This window comes from Pinus tabuliformis, chromosome X, assembly GCF_031772625.1.
Source record: "Pinus tabuliformis cultivar Carrire ecotype Pingquan chromosome X, CPIR1, whole genome shotgun sequence".
NCBI lineage: Eukaryota > Viridiplantae > Streptophyta > Pinopsida > Pinales > Pinaceae > Pinus > Pinus tabuliformis.
In genome coordinates this window covers 1,082,645,266-1,082,665,049 of record NC_142308.1, presented here as the reverse complement: position 1 = coordinate 1,082,665,049, position 19,784 = coordinate 1,082,645,266, and the positions used below count along the sequence as shown (strand labels likewise).

The 19,784-nt window shown below is 38.7% G+C and overlaps 1 protein-coding gene across 2 annotated transcripts in view; it reads left to right on the top strand.

Annotated features, from left to right (window-relative positions):
- The window catches only part of LOC149143584 (uncharacterized), a 282,472-nt gene extending 280,095 nt beyond the window's left edge, over positions 1 to 2,377 (top strand). For both annotated transcript variants that reach the window (XM_089449002.1, XM_089449000.1), the window contains exons 6-7: positions 816 to 956; positions 1,317 to 2,377. In XM_089449002.1, coding sequence (XP_089305128.1) covers positions 816 to 956; positions 1,317 to 2,087 — 912 coding nt within the window. In that variant the 3' untranslated portion in view covers positions 2,088 to 2,377. The remainder of the gene's footprint in view (positions 1 to 815; positions 957 to 1,316) is intronic.
- The last annotated feature ends 17,407 nt before the right edge of the window (positions 2,378 to 19,784 follow it).

Genomic DNA, 19,784 nt, shown 5'->3' with positions numbered 1-19,784 from the left:
ATTTTCCCAGAGAGATTTTAATAATATTTTATATATCTTAAGACTCATGTTGACACTGTGAGCACTGTCTGCAAGAATTCAGATGTCCATTTTTTCATCAACGTCAATACCTTGATTCCAATAGCATCTGAAGCAATTTGTCTTTACAATAGACTTTTTAATCAATTGGACTACAGGAAATACTTTTCCACAAAGTTACCTTATATCATAATTCTGATATTCATTGCACAGCTCTTTCCATTCGGATTTAGTATGGTCTTCTTTTATTCTCTATTTTTCCAGTAATCTAAATGACATGAGTAAAATGCCAATTAAAGTGACACTTAATACAGGTCGACTCATTTGAAGCTTTCCTTCTTGACAGATAAAATTGCTTTCCAAAGTCACTATATTCAGTTTTAATTGACAATTGATCCTATTAGTACACTAAATTTGTTATATTGTCAAAAAACGACATAAAATTCAGTAGATAAATTGTTTCTAATCTATTGCAAACATTGCAGTACTTGCTAAAATGTCTTGTATGGCTTCCATGCTGGATTTATGGCATACCGTTTCTACATATTCATGCTTTCCTTGTATTCCTTGCTAGTCAATGTTTCAGGAATTTGCAAGGATGCTTTATGCTTACAATTGTTGCCTCTTTTACAAGTGAATTTTTTGTGCTCTTTTTTTACTGTTTTTCCAATTCATATATCCGATATTGTTGGGTTATCTTTCATTGCTTGTGTTATTCATCGTTTATATTTGGAGCTATTTCAGGATCATTTGGGCATATTTTGCTAGTATTTTTGAACAAAATATTTCGTGTACAGATATGCAAGTATCATGTCAACCAATGCTGTTTGAAAGGGGATGAATGCCCATTTTCACATGATCTTTCAGCTTTTCCATGCAAATTTTACCATACAAGGGGCTATTGTTTGGAAAGAGATATGTGTCGCTTCTCCCATAAGGTATGTTTTCTAGGAATGTGTAAGGCATTTTCTTTTAGGAGTGGTTGACGACAGTACATTCTGTTTAGTGTTTCTTTTTGATCTCTATGGTTATCAGTTTTCTAGAAGAATTATTGACTGGAAGATACATATCTAGAAGTTCCTTATACACTTAATTGAGGCTTCTCATTAAAATCAAAAGAGATTAATGCTTTGCACCAATATTGCTTTTCTGGTTTGATACTAAATCTCATTGAAACCATATCTATTCCATGCATTTCCTCTCCTTAAAACTAATGATAAAAATTATTATCAAATATTTGGATATTTCTTTCGATTCATTCACTCATAGATGAGGATTGTTGGTGTTTATTTTTGCAGCCGATTACAGAAAATGCTTTACAGGATCTTTTAAAGCAATCTGAGCTAGAAAAACAAGAATTGCGTGAGCAGGAAAGTATTCAAGGTAGTATTCAACATTTTGTTGCAAATAATCCACAGAAGTTGGATGAGCAAAGGAAATTTTCTGTTGGAGATCGATTTGAAAATGTTACGTTCGTGGAACCTTCTAAGTCTGCTTTAGGAAACAATTGGCAAATATCAGAGGAAAGGAGAGACAGCTTCGCATTTCAAAATCCTGGAAAAGGCACTCGGGATGAACCTTCTAAGACTATATTTTCAGAAGAACAGCAGATATCAATGGAGAAAGGAGCTAATTTATGTGTTTCCAATATGTCACCAATCCCCAAGCACAACAGACTTAGTTATGATCTGGGAGCTGAAGGTATAAATGATGCTTTCTTTGAAGCCAGGAAGGCTGCATTGAATGCTTTAGCTGCAGTTGCTGACCATGATGCCAATTTGATTTCACGTGGATTAGTCAGAGTACCCACTTTCATTTCAAGTGCAGATCCTACTTCAAATACAGATATGGATGTTGATTATCTTGGCTCCTCAGGTACTGGCAATGAATATGTAGAGGCACATAAAAAGAGACATGGAGAGCATCTGGTGGGAGGAAATCACGAACTTCCTCCTAGTGGCCTCTTGAATGGTTCAAAGAGTGCAATAAAAATGCTGGAAGATCTAATAAGTGGCAATGAAGAGTTTGACATACATAGCAAACATGGAAATTCTTTTCGCCTGTACTGACACAATGTAAAATAAATCGAGACAATAGGTTACAGAAAAGCCAAGGTTTATTATAATGTACTTATTTTTACTCTTGAATCTGTTGTCGGTTTTTTGGATGAGCATCGGAATGTGAAGGCTTCAGCTTATTGTGCAATAGTCAATTTATTACTAATAGTCATCCGGAAAGAAAGATCTCTATATCATTTGTGATGTTTCAAGAACCTTCCATAGATGCATATGTAGGAGAATGCAACTTCATTGACTCTAACATGGTGAAAGGATTAATAAGACTTTCTTATTTATTATTATGCTTGGACTTTCTCATGGTTTATGGTTTCATTTGAGGCTCGAGGCCAATCAGGGGGGTTGGCAGTCTTATGGGATCCTGTATGGATCAAGGCCAAGGCCTATAAGTGTTTTGCCGGGATTCTTATTTCGGCTTTTATCAGAGGTCAAAGTCTAAATATCAACATTCTGAACACCTACGCGCCCTATAAGAACAGATCTCCTTTCTGGGAAAAATTGTTTGCCTCAGAAATATTTGAACTTGATTCACTAATGATAGCTGGAGACTTAAATCTGACTTTAAACTCTGACAAATGTTGGGGCAAATGCAGGAAAAAAGACCCGCTTGCTGACAGGATTAAGATGGAATTTCTTAATAAAAATTTTGTGGACATTGCCCCTATAAAATTGATGCCTACATGGGATAACAGTAGGTCGGGAGAAGCATATATCGCTAAGAGGATTGATCGTTTCATTTTGCATGCTAGCATCATTGACAAAATGGGCATGCCCATATCATCCATAGGAAATGCCTTCACTTCTGATCACAGGCCTATCTTCCTCGGCTGGCGGGAGAAGGGGTTCAGGCTGGGTTACCCCTTTAAGTTTAATAAAATTTGGCTAGAGGACCCAGCGTTCAATGAAATCATTTCAAATTCGTGGAAGGATCTTTCGATGTCAGACCTTTTCCCATTCATGACCTTTCGAGATAAATTGGCATCTCTGAGGAAGGTGGCAAAGGAATGGCAATACCAAAAAAGGAAAAAGGACAGACAGGCGCTTCTAGACATTCAAAAAGAGATGGACAGCATTTTAAGTGCTATGGACGCTAATGATTTTCCTCTCAGCATCAAATGCCTCATAAGAGATCTGGAAAAAAGAAAACAAAAGCTTCTGGACCAGGAGGAGGCTTCATGGAGGCTCAAAAGCAGAGCAATCTGGCTAAAGGATGGTGACCGAAACACTAGATTTTTTCATAATTTTGCAAATGCCAGGCGAGAGAAAAACACGATTTGGAGAATCAACAATGGTAGAGGTGGCTTTTATTTTTCCCAACAGGATATCACAAACGAAGCTGTGAGATATTTTAAAAATCAATATAAAAGGAAGGAAGTAAGTGATTTTCAGGATACCCTCTGGGGTATCAAACTGGCCCCATTAATGTTTGATGATGCAAAGAATGAAAGCTTTTTCCAGCCGATCTCTGAAGAGGAACTTCTAAGTGTCATCAAAGCTTTTAAAAAAGATAAAAGCCCTGGGCCAGATGGCTGGCCCATAGAGTTTTTCTCTCATTTTTTTGACATCTTCAAAAGTGACCTGTTGAGGATGGCAGAGGCATCTCGGATGTCCGGAAGTATACACAACATCATCTCTTCTACTCTGATTGCCCTAATTCCTAAAAGGGCAGAGGCGGATTCCTTCCAAGATTTCAGACCAATATCATTATGCAATATCTTGTTCAAAATTATCTCCAAAATTATTGTGGAGAGATTGAAATCTACTCTGGCCTCCTTCATTTCAAAGGACCAACATGCTTTCTTAAAAGGGCGCAACATCTTGGATGCAGTTGCCATTACACAGGAAAGTCTGTTTTCAATGATATCTAGAAAGACGGATGCGGCCATTCTAAAAATAGACTTGCAGAAGGCCTACGACTGCTTGGATTGGGGATTCTTGAGATGTTTATTGGCAAAGATTGGTTTAAAATCTCATTCCATCAATTGGGTTATGTCATGCGTAGAGAATGTTCGTTACTCAGTCATTATTAATGGAATGCCTTCTCCTTTCTTCTCAGCAGAAAGAGGTCTTCGTCAGGGGTGTCCCCTTTCTCCTCTTTTATTTATTCTGGCGATGAACTCTCTCAGTCTTCAGATTAACAAAGCAGTTGATGAAAAGAGGTGCAGGCCGGTTAGGATATGCAGGGACATCTATTTATCTCACAACCTTTTTGTTGATGATATTCTCATCTTCGCCATGCTGTGCAGAGCTTCCTGGATTTGCCTCAATGAAATTCTTGATAGATTCCAGAAAGCTACTGGTTTAGTTATCAACAAAGCAAAATCCACCCTTTATCATAATGATACAAGCATGGCAATGGTGACCTGGATTGCTGAGTTGCTTGGTATTGCTCCGAGTCCGCTCAAAGACGGGCTGAAATACTTGGGTTTTCAACTAAAGGCTAAGGGCTACTCAAAAGCGGACTGGCAATGGTTATTAGAAAGATTCTATAAAAAGATATCAGGCTGGGAGTTTAAGTCTCTCTCTCTGGCAGGCAGACTTGTTCTTACTCAGGCAGTCTTAGCGCAATTAGCGGTTTATTGGGCTCATATTTTCTTCCTTCCAGCAAGCATCATTAATAAAATGAACAGACTGTCGGCAAATTTTTTATGGGGTGGAAAATCAAATCAGAGTAAAATTCATTTATCGAAGCTGGACAAAATCTCTATGCCTAAGAAGCTAGGTGGCTGGGGCTTGCTCGATATGCGATCTTTTGGGAGAGCGCTTTTATGCAAATCGCTGTGGAGAGGCATTTTTGGTGATGGTCTGTGGAGCCTTTCTATCAGAAAGAAATACATGCAAGATAAAGACCTGGAATTTTGGTACAGAAGGGGATCTATTGGAACCAGGCAAGGTTCTGCCATTTGGCTCAGCCTCAGAAAAGTCCAGCAATACTTTCTGCAGAACTTGAGATGGAATCTCTTCTCTGGCTCCCGAATCTTAATCGGCATCGACTCCATAGTGAGTGGCCGAGTCGGCATGTTTTTTCCTGAAAACCTATTATCTTTCCTTCACAGGAATGGTTGCTTTACTTGGGATAAATTGATCTCATCCTGGAGCGGTCCCATACCATTATGGAAAGACGACCTCGATCTTCACCTGCCAGGTCCGCTGCTTCCGGTGTGGAACTCAGTAAAAGAAGCTTTGTGTAGCCTGGGTATTCATCGTTCTGGATCCAAAGACCATCTCATATGGACCGTTCCAAACGCAAAGATGCCTGTTCGTGTAAAAGACATTTATGTCGACATGATTTCTTCAAAAGCTCCAGGCTCCAGCCCTCTTTATCCCCCGTGCCTATGGAAATCGGGGTGCCCTCTCAAAATGATTCTCTTCTCGTGGCTGGTCTTTAACAACAGAAATCTGTCATGGGAGAACTTGAGGAAGAGAAGCTGGCATGGGCCGAGCAGATGCGCTATGTGCGAAGCTGCGGAGGAATCTAATCTCCATATGTTCTTCCAATGCAACTCTTCACTTCAGATCTGGTATGAACTATCTCTGTTTTATGGTTTTCCTCACGTTGTTTTTGCTTCAGTACAAGTTGCCTTTCAATGGTGGAGCGAGCAAAAGCACTCTTGGCGATCTCTGTTTATTATTGCCTGTTGGTGTTTATGGAAATGGAGGAATGCCAAGATCTTCCAAGAGTCAAAGGAGCCTCTTAAATCAATTCTGCAGCGTATAATGGCCTTTCAAGACTCGATGCCTTTGAAAAAAGTCAAGATGAAAAAGGATTGCAAAAATGTGCCGGATGACATTTCCATTGCTGCTCCCTGTGCTTTCTTTGATGGGGCTGAGCAGAATAACATTTGTGGTTGTGGAGTCCATATTATTATGGACGACAAGTTGCAATACTTTCTATCCTGGAATGGAGGGATTGGCTCAAACAGCATGGCCGAGGCTAGGGCTCTTGCAGGTCTGCTGGCCTTCTGCGTATTTTTTGATATCCAAAGCATTTCAATTTATGGTGATTCGAAATCAATGATTGATCATGTTAGCGGAGAATGCCACATCAGCTGTCCTCATCTGTCTGGATGGTTAAACAGAATCATGTATTTTTGGAGCAATATGAAACAGCGCTCAATTCACCATATCCCTCGCTCCCTTAATGATCAAGCTGACCATCTGTCGAAGAAGGGTCTTTCAATGGAGCCGGGTTCTTGGTCTTTGATGATCTCTGATGATGATTATTCTTGTCTCATCCAGGATTTCTTCATCCCAGGAATTTGATCCTTTTTTCTCATCCATCTGTTTTTCCTGTTTTGCATATAGTTTCCTTTTGTTATATATGTTTATGACAGCTGCTGTACAGATTTTGATACCTTTCGGGATCCTATGTCTGTTAAATTTTGATCCATATTCATGCATATGCATGCAAGGTGTCTGATCCTTGCCATATCTTATGTACTTTTTATATTGTCTCAATATAACTCTATGAAGATTTTTCTCTCTGAAAAAAAAACTACTGTTAATCTTGCTTCAACTTTTCAAATGTGATCTTTGCTGGCTTCCAGAATTCTCTATATAATAAAAATTCTGGAGATGTTCACAATGTCAAATTATATGCACAAAGACTATTGATTCATCAGAATTTCAAGTCCCGCAAATACCATGGGCCATTTCTTAGCAAGTGAAATCGTTATACATATGCTTTTTCACAAATGAGTTATGGTAATCGTGTGATCTAAAATGGATCCCATTCTTTTTCTGTCTCATGATGTTGGCAAAGATATTTCCCGAATTCATCGTAAAGGTAGTTGCTTCTTTGCATCGCTGCAAGCTGTGTTGCTTGTCCTTAAGTTCAATCCTCGTCACAGAGTGAGAATTTCTAAAATATCTCTTTGGAATTGTGCGTGCAATTGGATTTGAAGAAGATTCCATCATGGGTGTGGCAACCATACTGAAATTAGGAATTGGGTAATTGGTACCCTAACTCTAGATTTTTTTTATAAATATACATTTAAATTTTATTTGAAAAAAAAAAGGTGAAAAATGTTTTGGAAAAAACCATAAAAATTAGATATTAAGCTGTTTCTGTCTTAGTCATCCGAATGTTCATGATTCATATTCGAGATTCAAATTCACTATTCATATCATCATACATAAACACAATTCATGATTAAAATTTCTAATTTATGAATAATAAGCTACTAAAATTTTAACAAAAATTTAGATTCCCACATAATTTTTTTTTTTTCAAAATTATGATTTTAGATGTCAAAATTAGCATTGAGAAAGTACATTAAGAGATTCAAATTATAATGCTAAATATAGAAATGAGTATTTTCTTGCTGAAAAGATAAAAAAAATGATGCTCACCAAATGAGGGCGCTAATCCACTCTCCAAATGCCTGTTGTTATGTTGCCAGTCATTGTGCTAATGTTGGCGAAATGCATGTCACTTCTAGTGTTCTTGCCTCTCAACCTCTCATGATTTGCAAACGAAAGTGAAGAAATGATGTTGTGGGGTTTAGGTCTTGTGTTTTTAGGGTTTAGGTTTGCTATCTATGGTTGTGGGCCCCTTTTCCATCCTCTTTTCTGTTATACACCCTTTATTTTCTCGTACAGTTTTGTTTTCTAAATTTTTATTGGTTCTTTTATTTTTACAAATAATACGTTTCCTCATCCTAGAAACCGATCCATCACATCCCAAACCATTTCCATTTACAGGAAAAAAATTCTGAAATGGTTCAGAGATTTGGAGATTCTGTTTTGACAATTCAGTGATGTAATGCCTGCCCTAGGCGATTCTTGTAACTTTGATTATCATAATCAGTAATGCATGGGGACCCAGACTTGAAAATCTAGTGAAAGGATGGTTGATAGATAAAATAGTTGCCTTGATTTTCTCTCTGCTCAAGTGATCTTTGTGCTTTGTGAGTATGGCTGCGCAGTCCACAGGTCTATATAAGATGCTACTGCTAGTTTGTCTGTCCTCATCCATCATGCTTTTGATTCTAGCTGCTAGTTATTGTACAGTTAAACATACATATACATGGTCTCTTATAGGACCTGCATACCTTGATCTCTTAGTAGTGTGTATTTATTGGTTGCTGATGTTGAAGAAAAATTGACAAAATGAATGGGTGAATCTATATCCATTATTGTAAAACACCTGCTTATGGGAATATTGAATTGATTTCTTTAGTGTAAAGCCCAATTTGTGCACAATAGAACGGACTTCCTACTGTCCTAGATGTTCATATACATCTGTAAACAAACTATCACTAGTGGCCATCCACCTTCTCAGACATTTTTCTCCAATTCTGCTGGTTGGGTTCATCTTTAGTCAATCATATTTATGCGCAAAGATGTACGTAACAATATTGAAGTTTGATGCTCCTAACTTCTGCTGACATTTTGTGTGAACATGCTCAAAATCACTGAAAGGTGATTGTATCCAGAATTACCCCATCCCGACTTTAACACGCAAACTTGAAGATTTTAATATTCTTTCTTTGTTGATGTTCATTAAACTGTTCTATTCGCCTTGTATCTCTTTGGGTATTTGTTAAACCGTTCTATTTGTCTATTAATCTGAATATACAGTTCTTGAATCATAATATGTAGGGCCAATTTTTATCTATTTCAACAAAGTCATTAAAGGATTTGTTTCATTTACTTTCATAATGATCTCCAGGACTGCATTCTTCTAAAAGTGCCTTGTAGTTTTTATTGTTTGGTTGAGCATGAATTGCATGAACGCAGACAACAAATATCCATTTTGCAAAAATGAGAAGGATAGGTTTGTAACAGGAACAAAGTGCTGTGACACTACATCTTACATAGGAATATAAAAAATCTATACTAACTGATAGGAACATAACTAATATGGTAAGCTTATCAGTGAAATTTTATAGTCGAATGCAAGTCATCCCCAAAGGGAACCATGGCTGTTTCAGATGATGAAGGTGAACTTGGCCTTAAATATGGGGAAAATTAAGTACAAGCATTTAAAATTAAATACTCCTTTAAGTACTCCTTTTGGCTATTGCAGCAAGAATCATGATTAGTTGGATTGTAGAGGAAGCTTGATTTAGTAGAGTTTTTGGTATTAGATGGCATATGGGGTTGCCTATACACATTACAGACAATTAGTAGATATTATGAAAGTCAACTTAATTTGGGTGCTATTGTGTAGTATATAGTGTGTTGAAAGCTAAGATTTGAGCCTTTAGAGTGTCGGTGCTTGGCCAAGTTACAATGTGGTTGATCAAGTCAAGGCAAATTTGATCAGCTGGCCAGCTGAAATGATTGCTGAATAATGGTTGGGTAGAAAGTAGTCAATCAAATGGGCATTGATGTTAGTTGAAGTGATTGCTGAATGATAGTTGGGTAGGAAGTAGTCAATCAATTATTGATGTTAGTTGAAGTGATTGCTGAATGATGGTTGGGTAGGAAGTAGTCAAATCAATTGGGCATTTGTTGCCATGTAGCTTGTAACTCTGAATCATAACCAATCGGTTGGTTCTTATATATATAAGGTCTTCAGAGGTCTAGACCTTGGTTATGGTATTTTTGCATTTGATAATTTTTAATACATTATTCTTTTATTTGCTATTCTACCCGACTTATAAATGGATGCGCATTTTTTTACAATGATATTGAATTATTTCAAGTAGACATTGCTTTCATTGCTAAAGGGAAAGAATCATTTTAATGAGACTGATTGATATGGTGAATGAGATTAGTATGGTGAATGGGATAAGATTATTCATGTTAAAAATCAGGGACAAGAGTTCAAACATAACAGTAATGTAAGAGTGCCACAACAACTCTTGCATACCAAAATAAAAATGATACAAAAGAAGAAAAGTAAAGTCATGAGTGGTAAAGGTTAACCATTATATTGAGTTTATCTTGCCTACCTAAAGAAAAATACTCTTGCATACCAAAATAAAAATGATACAAAAGAATAAAAGTAAAGTCATGAGTGGTAAAGGTTAACCATTATATTGAGTTTATCTTGCCTACCTAAAGAAAAATGATACAAAAGAAGGAAAGTAAAGTCAAAAGTGGGAAGGTTTATATGGAGATAAACTATAGCACATAGATTCACCACATTGTCTTTTGTTGTGCAAGTAGGAATGACTTATTATATGTGATATACGTACTTTATATTAGCATAGAAATAAGGTTGTATCCATTAGCATAGTGGACTCCCTTATGTACCATATATATGACAACCTTCTTCAATGCGTACCATTATCCTTGTATTATTTCACGTTTGTTGTATAATTATATTTATCCTTTACGTACTTTATATTAGCATAGAAATAAGGTTGTGTCCATTAGCATAGTGGACTCTTTTATGTACAATATATATGACAACCTTCTTCAATGTGTACCATTATCCTTGTATCATTTCATGTTTGTTGTATAATTATATTTATCCTTTGGAGAAGATGAACTTATGTTAATCTCTCTATAAGTACCATGTTAACCCTAAAACCCCATGTTAAGCTCTAGATATTGAGTGATTATATTTGTATTGTTATATTGTTATGTAAGTTCTATCTTTCATAGTCTTATTTTATTATAAATGTACATTTTGCCTTATATTAAAGAGTCTTTGGATCATTGAATGTTGTCTTATACATTGTATTAATTGTAAAATGAGGTTTCTCCCTCGAAGTGGATTGTAATAATTGGTTTCTTATCATTTTTAAGGTGCAAGGTTCATAATACTTGGTATCAAAGCCTATGAACCTAGGGTTTTGCTACTTCAAATAGGTCATTTTGGTAGTTTCACTATAACATTTTTTTCTGGAATGTTTCAAATGGTGAAATTTTGAGCATGTCAAGGAGAAGTCTTGAGGAACATTAATTAAAATTTCATATTTTGGTTTGCTATAATTTCTAAAATAGATGCTATGGAAGTTAGGGTTTGTGATTGGTCTTGAAACCTTGTTCAAACAAGTCATCTCAACATTTTAAGTATAATTATTTTCTGGGGATGTTTCAGATTGTGAAATTTTGATCAAATATAGAAGGGACCACAAGGTATGTCTAGTTAAATTTCATATTTTGGTTCAATATAATTTTTAAGATATACCTTGTGGAATTTAGGATTTGTGAATGGTCCTAAAATCAATTTTAAATGAGTGATCATGGGAATTTTGCTGTAATTTTTTTTTGAGACACTTAAAACTGTGAAAATTTCAAAGACCTACGGAGACAACGAAACACTTTAGGTAAAAATTTCATAATTAGATTTAAATAATTAGACAAGTGGCACACTATACAAGTTTGTTCTTAGGAAGGGGCCAAAAATTAACAAATTTTGAGAAAGTTAAAAAAACTTTTATTAAGCACATCAAATTTTGGTCAATGTATGGAATTATAAAGAAAACATATCATAGTATTATAGGCCAAAATTTCAAATTTAACGGGGCTCAAATCTTAGAGATATATGAAGAAAATTGCTAGGGTCATTTAGATAATCTCAAAATTAAGGTTTTAAAGGTATGTAACTTACAAGTAGTATAACTTTTGATTAGATCCATTTTTTCTTACTAAAAGTTTTGATAAAGACTAGCACTATTATTATTCCTCCAAATAAAGCTATTACACCAATTAAACCTCCTAAAGGCTCATCCGCGACTCATGAAAAAAGTGAACACTTAGATATTAGGTTCTCCCAATTAAAGAAGAAAGTTAATAAAATGGATGGTAATATGTTTAAAAAGGTGAATTTATTAGGTTCTCAAGAAAACCTTAAAAGAGAAATGATGGATGAAATGGAAAAAAAGATGACTGAAAATAAGGAGGAAATGCAAAATGTCAAGGAATATATACAAAACCCATTAAGAAACAAAAGAATTACAAATCATTATATTAAAGGATCTTCCTAAAGGGATATGGAGATCCAAAGAAATCATGAAGGAGAAACATGGTGTTGAGACCCAATCACATATAGGGAGTACTTTATCACAATTGAAGAGTACAAATATTGAATCACAAAACCATAATCATGAATTTTCAATCCAAAAGTTTGTGTTAATTTTCCATGATCTTGGGTCTAGGTTAGAATCTTAAAATCTCTAACACTATCAAACCAAGAATCTCAATGATATTACTTTGCACAACAGAATATAAACAACAATAAATCACACACACAAAATATAAACAACTTTTTACTTTTCAACCCAACTTCGTTATATTAAACAACATATAACACAACAATCTAGGGCTCCTGTACCAAGGATAATGGCCCTCATACATCCACTAGTACAAGATACAAACTGGGGCTTAGTGTAGGTACATCGACAACCAGTTTGCCCTCAACAAGATACTTTGACCATCTGGGTGTCGCATGCTCTCTCAGCTCTTCTTGGTCGTACGCTGTACCTGTCCAGTCCTTTGGCTCCCGATCTGCAGCTCCTTCCTCTATCAATGCTCCAAGTCCATCCAGCCACTAAACCCTGACTATCAATCTGCTCTCTAGTTGTGTCTTAGTCCATCAAGGCCACAACACATCGAGACTCCTGTTGAGTTGTTCACAACTCCACTTGTGAACAACTTTCAACTACCCACTATTTCTCCTCGGCTACTCGGGGACTTCCACCCACTATGGTCTTCTTGCATTGCTCGAATGAAGACCAACATAGGGCACAAAGAATTGCCACCTATCACTGCAATATGTCCATCTCCGACAATGAACACAGGCTAGGAGGACTTCCCATCATTTTATGTAGAAGTCCTTCTCCACAACACATCGAGACTCCTGTTGAGTTGTTCACAGCTCCACTTGTGAACAACTTTCAACTACCCACTATTTCTCCTCAGCTACTCGGGGACTTCCACCCACTATGGTCTTCTTGCATTGCTCGAATGAAGACCAACATAGGGCATAAAGAATTGCCACCTATCACTGCAATATGTCCATCTCCGACAACGAACACAGGCTAGGAGGACTTCCCATCATTTTATGTAGAAGTCCTTCTCCACATACAAGTCTTGGGCTCCACAAACTGCTCCTGGTTTATCAGACCCTTGAGCTCAAGAACTGCCTCTCTTGCAACTACCTTTGTCCATCAAGGTGTTGCTCAACAGGCTTCAACTTGGACACTATCACATTGTCTTCCAGCGGGCCATAAGTGCCCAATCACGTCCACACTTGGTTCATTCTCACACTGCACTCCAACAGACCATGAGTGACCAAGTCCATGTTGTAGTATTTGCACCTAGTTAGGCCATCCCCACACCTAGGAGACCCTTACACATGGCTTCCCACAAACTTCTCCACATCTGCCCTTTTGTTTGTAATAGAGAAGCTATTGCACAAATCTAGGCTCCAAACTTCATTCTGAAACTGCATATTGGTTGGGGCTTCTAACATGCCACGTCAACACTAACTCCTCGGCTTCCACAGGCTGCAACAACTTTGTCCACACTAGGACACCTACATCACTCCATAGCGGGATGTGCTCCTAGTTTGAGTTCCTTCATGCCCAAGGCAACTCCAACAAATGGCTCCCAACAAACTGCAAAGTAGACTTATCCTAAACTAGGATCAAACACCTACAAAAATTCACCAAAATACATACCTCTGTCCACTGTTTGAAGTCTGCTCCACTGCTGCAACCTAGGGCATCATCACAGCCCCTTTTCCAACCTTTACTTCTGCCCAGATTTGCACCTAAGGACTGCGACTATCCTTCAATGAGAGGTTGTCCCTCCACGCTGCAACTTTTGGGCAGTTTCAAGCCCTTAACACAGACTGCCCTCCCTTTATTACAACGGCACCCTACAACACCTTCAAACAGGCCTGCGACAACCTCTTTTGAGGACTGTCCCACCTTAAACAAGCCCTCAAACAACCCCCTCTTCCTATAGCCCTCCAGCAATGCACCTCATCCTTCTCTCCAACAACTCGGTGCTCCTAAATTGGCTTCAAAACAACCCTTCAACCTTTGTTGGTCCTGTCCTCCTTGTTGCGGTCTAGAACATAGGTATCTCCCTCTCCAACGAGCTCTTTGTGAGGTAAGTGTTGCACAAATGGATGAGGAATAGTCCTCCACAACACCTCTTATTTATACTAAACAATAGGGCTTCCTCCAACGTCACTCTAGGGCTTTTACAACTATCTCATGGCTTATTAACTCCAAACCGACCTAGACATACATGTGCAAAACCCAACCAATAACTTAAAAAATCATATCTCCATTTCTACAACTCGGAATCAGATGATTCTTGTTATGTTAGAATCATCTCATCGAGAGCTATCATCCTCATCCATCACATGTCGAAATGTGCTCATGGTTTTGGCCCAAATCCCAATGGGTGCAAAACCCCAAGCTTGGGTTTCAAGCCCACAAGCCTACTTGTGGCACTTTTCCCTCCAAAACCCTGAACCCTAGGGCTTGGAGTACCTCCCAAGATACACAAAAATCAACACTCGCTCTTAGTGAGGGTGGTACTTTTAAGACTAGGAAGTAATGATCATCATCTGACGACACTAGCCCATCTGGTGTCCATCACTACAACAAACCCTGTAGAATGAACCCGACAATCTCGGTAGTGCCTCTGCCTCATCACATTCGAACCTGAACATCCTGAACCTCCATAGGGTTGCTCCCTCTGAGGCTAGATTCCCTTTGAGCCTACGCTATATCCACTGGCTCAGTCCTGCAATCACTAATCCTCCTGGATCAAATCACACTCGTGCAAATCCCACCAATCTCGGATATGAAACATTACAATTTGATGAAGACTCTAGCACGCCAACATGTAGTCCATCACATGAAGCCATATCAATCAACCTCATCTCGTTTATGCCAAAGAAACCCTCGAGTTGTCCCAACCATCCATGACAAATCAACGCTAGTCCATGATCAACAATCTGCCCTACAACAAACTATTGTTCATGAGGCTCACCACCAAACCACAAGAACTCCCAACCAATCTCATCGCCAATCCAGTCAAGACCACATCTCCATGTCTTCAACTGAACCCCCTGCTCCATGATCTAAACACCCACAACTCCCTCTGAGTTTCTTCGATGTGCATAGTCTGATTCAATGTCCCTCAAAGTAGCTCATACATGCTGTGATACCATGTTGATTTTCCACAATCTTGGGTCTAGGTTAGAATCTTAGAATATTTGATGCTACCAAACCAAGAATCTCAATGATACTACATTGCACAATGGAATATAAAAAACAGTAAATCACACATGCACATAATATAGACAACTTTTTACATTTTTCAACCCAACTTCGTTATATTAAACAACATATAATACAATAGTTTAGGGCTTCCGTACCAGGGATAATGGCCCTCATACATCCACTAGTACAAGATATAAACTGGGGCTTGGTGTTAGTACATCGAAAACAAATCTGTCCTTAACAAGATACCCTGACCATCTGGCTGTTGCATGCTCTCTCAGCTCCTCTTGATCATACCCTGTACCTGCTCGGTCCTTCAACTTTTGATATGCAGCTCCTTCGTTTATAATTGCTCCAAGTCCATCTAGCCACCAAACCTCAGTTGTCAATTTTCTCTCTAGTTGTGCCTTAGCCCATCAAGGCCACAACACATCGAGATTCCTGTTGAGTTTTTCACAGCTCCACTTGTGAACAACTCTTAACTGCCTGCTGCTGCTCCTCAACTACACAGGGACTTCAGCGCACTATGGTCTTCTCGTGCTACTCCAATAAAGACCAACATAGGGCGCAGAGGATTGCCACCTATCACTGCAATATGTCCATCTTCGACAATGAACACCGGCTAGGAGGACTGCCCATCATTTGTTGTAGAAGTCCTTCTCCACACACAAGTCTTGGGCTCCATAAACTGCTCCTGGCTGATCAGACCCTTGAGCTCAAGAACTACCTCTCTCGAAACTACATTTGTCCATCAATGTGTTGCTCAACGAGCTTCAACTTGGACATTATCACGCTATCCTCCAACAGGCCATAAGTGCCCAATCACGTCCACACTTGGTTCACTCTCACATTGCACTCCAACATACCATGAGTGACCAAGTCCATGTTGTAGCATCTGCACCTAGTTAGGCCATCCCCACACCTAGGAGACCCATAGACACAACTGTCCACAGATTTTTCCACACCCACCCTTTGCTCTGCAATAGAGGAGCTATTGCACAAATATAGGCTCCAAACTTCTACTGTGAGGCTTCCCTTTGGCTAGGGCTTCTAACATGCCACATCAACCCTACCTCCTTGGATTCCACAGGTTGCAACAACTCTATCCACACTGGGACACCTACATCACTCCATAGCAGAATCTGCTCTTAGTTTGAGTTCCTTCATGCCTAAGGAAACTCCAACAAATGGCTCCTAAAAAACTACAATGTAGACTGATCTAAAATTGATCCTAAACTAGGATCCAACACCTACAAACATTCACCAAAATACATACCTCTGTCCACTGTTTGAATTTTGCTCCACTGCCGCAACCTAGCGCATCATAACAGTCCCTTTTCCAACCTTTACTTCTGCTGAGATTTTCACCGAAGGACCACAACTCTCCTTCAATGAGAGGATGTCCCTCCACGTTGCAAACTTTAGGCAGTTTCAAGCCCTTAAAATAGACCTCCCTCCCTTTATTACAACGACACCCTACATCACCTTCAAACAGGCTTGCAACAACCTCTTTTGAGGATTGTCCCACCTCAAACAAGCCCCTCTTCCTGCGACCCTCCAACAAGACACCTCAGCCCTCTCTCCAACAACTCAGTGCTCCTGAATTGTCTTCAAAACAACCCTTCAACCTTCATTGGTCCTGTCCTCCTTGCTGCGGCCTAGAACAAAGGTATCTCCCTCTCCAACGAACTTTTTGTGAGGTAAGTGTTGTACAAATGGATGAGGAATAGTCCTCCACAACACCTCTTATTTATACTAAACAAGAGGGCTTCCTTCAATGTCATTATAGGGATTTTACAACTATCTCATGGCTTACTAACTCCACGCTGACTTAGACATACTTCAAAAATTCATATCTCCATTTCTACAACTTGAAATCAGATGATTCTTGTTACATTAGAATCATCTTGCCGAGAGATATCATCCTCATCCATCACATGTCAAAATGTGCTCATGGTTTTGTCCCAAATCCCAATGGGTGCAAAACCCCAAGCTTGGGTTTTAAGCCCACAAGCCTACTTGTGGCGCTTTTCCCTCCAAAACCCAGAACCCTAGGGCTTGGAGTACATCCCAAGATACACAAAAATCAACAGTTTTATGGTAACAATTCTATAACATGGGTATTCTATATGGAGAAATACTTTGATCTACACCACGCGGTAGCTATACAAAAGGTAAATATTACATCCACGTTTCTATAACAAGATCAACATGTATGGTATCAAGGGCTTTGCAAAAAGAAAAATTGATTCTATTGTATCTTGGTTCATTTTTATATAGAAATTGATAGCACACTATGGGGATATTAAAAGAAATACATTCTCTACTCAATTGGTAAATATTCCATAAAAGGTCTAGTTATACTAAAGGAAAGTATCCAACATGAGGTGTGTCTCTTTAAACCTAAATCTCTAAAGGATGTTTTTAGTATAACAAGGAAAGTTGAAAGTTAATATATGACTATTAGCAAATTGATCACTAATAATTATAGAGAAAATAATGCTTCTTCTCCTTAACCAACAAGGTTGACACCTTAGCAAATGGATGAAAGAAGAGCAGAAAGGACTATGTTTCAATTATGACAACAAGTAGATTAAGGAGTTGTTGATTGTGTTGGACCCGCCAACATGTCAAGGGATCTCCTCGGTAAGAAGTCCCAACTATACCTCAGACTGTTTGGAGTAGGAGTCCCAACAGTGGGTAGTATGGTATTGCCTTGACGCGGTTGCGTGCAGAGGTAAGTAAGATGTCCTTGTTGGAAGCAAGCGTGTGACCTTGCAACAAGTCAATGAAGGTGCATGAAAGGCTCTAACACACAAAAGGGGGGAAGAGTGCACCCCTTAGAAACTTGTGATAACGCGCAGCTTGAAAGGCAACACAGGAGCATAAAGACATCACAAGATGGAAAGAAGGATAGTCGATGATCCAAAGTGATGGATTATATCAACAACATGCTTCGATAAGATTCATACAAACACATACGGAATAGTCCATACATACATGCATAAATTACAGCTACATACATCATTAAAGTAACCAGGATAGCCGAACTACAATAACAACATATGCATGAAACATGTTGGTTCTGTTATATTAAAAGAGTGAAAGATCCAATCATACATACAACCATGAAAACCACTAGCCTCGATAGCGGAACATTACAGTCACTGCCGCCTACTCCTCCAAAGAGATGTACTAGCTCTGCATTGTGGAGAAGCCAAGGCTCGTTACAATACACTCCAAGATTTCTCTAAGTTATCCTATAGGAAGCTTGGCTCCCAAAAGCCTGTACAATGAGTTATGAGGTTCTATAAATAGCAAAGGGTGGGGTGACCCTTGACATTCCCCTTTGTGACTCTTCACCTACCCTCATGACTCTTCAACTTACACATGACTGTTACATTCTACTATTGACACTTGGTCTTTCACTTTTACAACATGTTTACATTACAATCTGCACATGTACCCATGTGAGACAAAAATAGGCTTGAGTAAGCCATGCAAGACATCACTAAGACTTAGATAGTTGTGGGAAGACTAACTCTTCGACATCCTCTCGATGATCGATGGTGGCAAACTGTTGGTAGTCTGCTATGGTGTCCACATGCTCTATGGTGACATCCTTATGAAAGCGAACTCTTTCCTGTGTTGCATTTGCGAACACTGATTTGGCACCTCTGTCCAACTTGTCGGATAACATGCACATCATAGTCTTCAGTGCAGAGCATATTCCAACTTGGCCTACTAAGGAATGAAACTGCGCAATGCGCAATTTCAGTCAGTAATGACTGCAACCTGGTCAAACTACATCTACACAATTCGGGGGCCAACAGGGCATTGCCTCTCATAATTGCACATAGAAAGCATGGGAGGCAAGTGTGGGGAAATCTCTACACAATTCCTAGGAGGAAGGCAAAGCCTTCACTCTTAGAAATGCACAGTGCAAGCCAGGCAAGGCAAGGTCTGAGCCAAGGCAGCCCATACTCATCAACGGGCGACTGAAAACATGAAAAGGTTGAATGCATGTGCGAAGCTGATTGTAGACAAGAGTGAATGAACATGCATGCAATTAGTGAGTGCATGATTCAGTAAATGGGAAAGCAAGTAGGTGTGAAGTGATTTGCTGCAACGACGACTGTCAGTGCATAAACAATGCCATGCATGCAACAATAGTGACATGCAATGAAAAAATGAAACAATGCTTCTACAAGTTAAGATGCATTAAAATGACAACAAGCGTTCCATGAAACCAAGCAAACAAAATTCACACAAACCAAAATACAAAAGGCGACAGAAAAGCAACAAAAGACATGAAAAACAGACCTACCTGGAAAAAGATGAGCTGAGTGTGGTGAATGCTCCTAGATGCGATGGGGAATTCCAAAGCTCCAAGATCGAAGTGAAGAATGAGCTCTGAAGCGTCAAATAAATAGTTTTGATAAGGTTGAGGTTTATGAAACACATGCCACAAATCTAGGAAAAAGTGACACTTGGTGGGAGGTTTCTAAAACGGATTTTGCATGTAACCCGGAGCTGCTAAAAATGG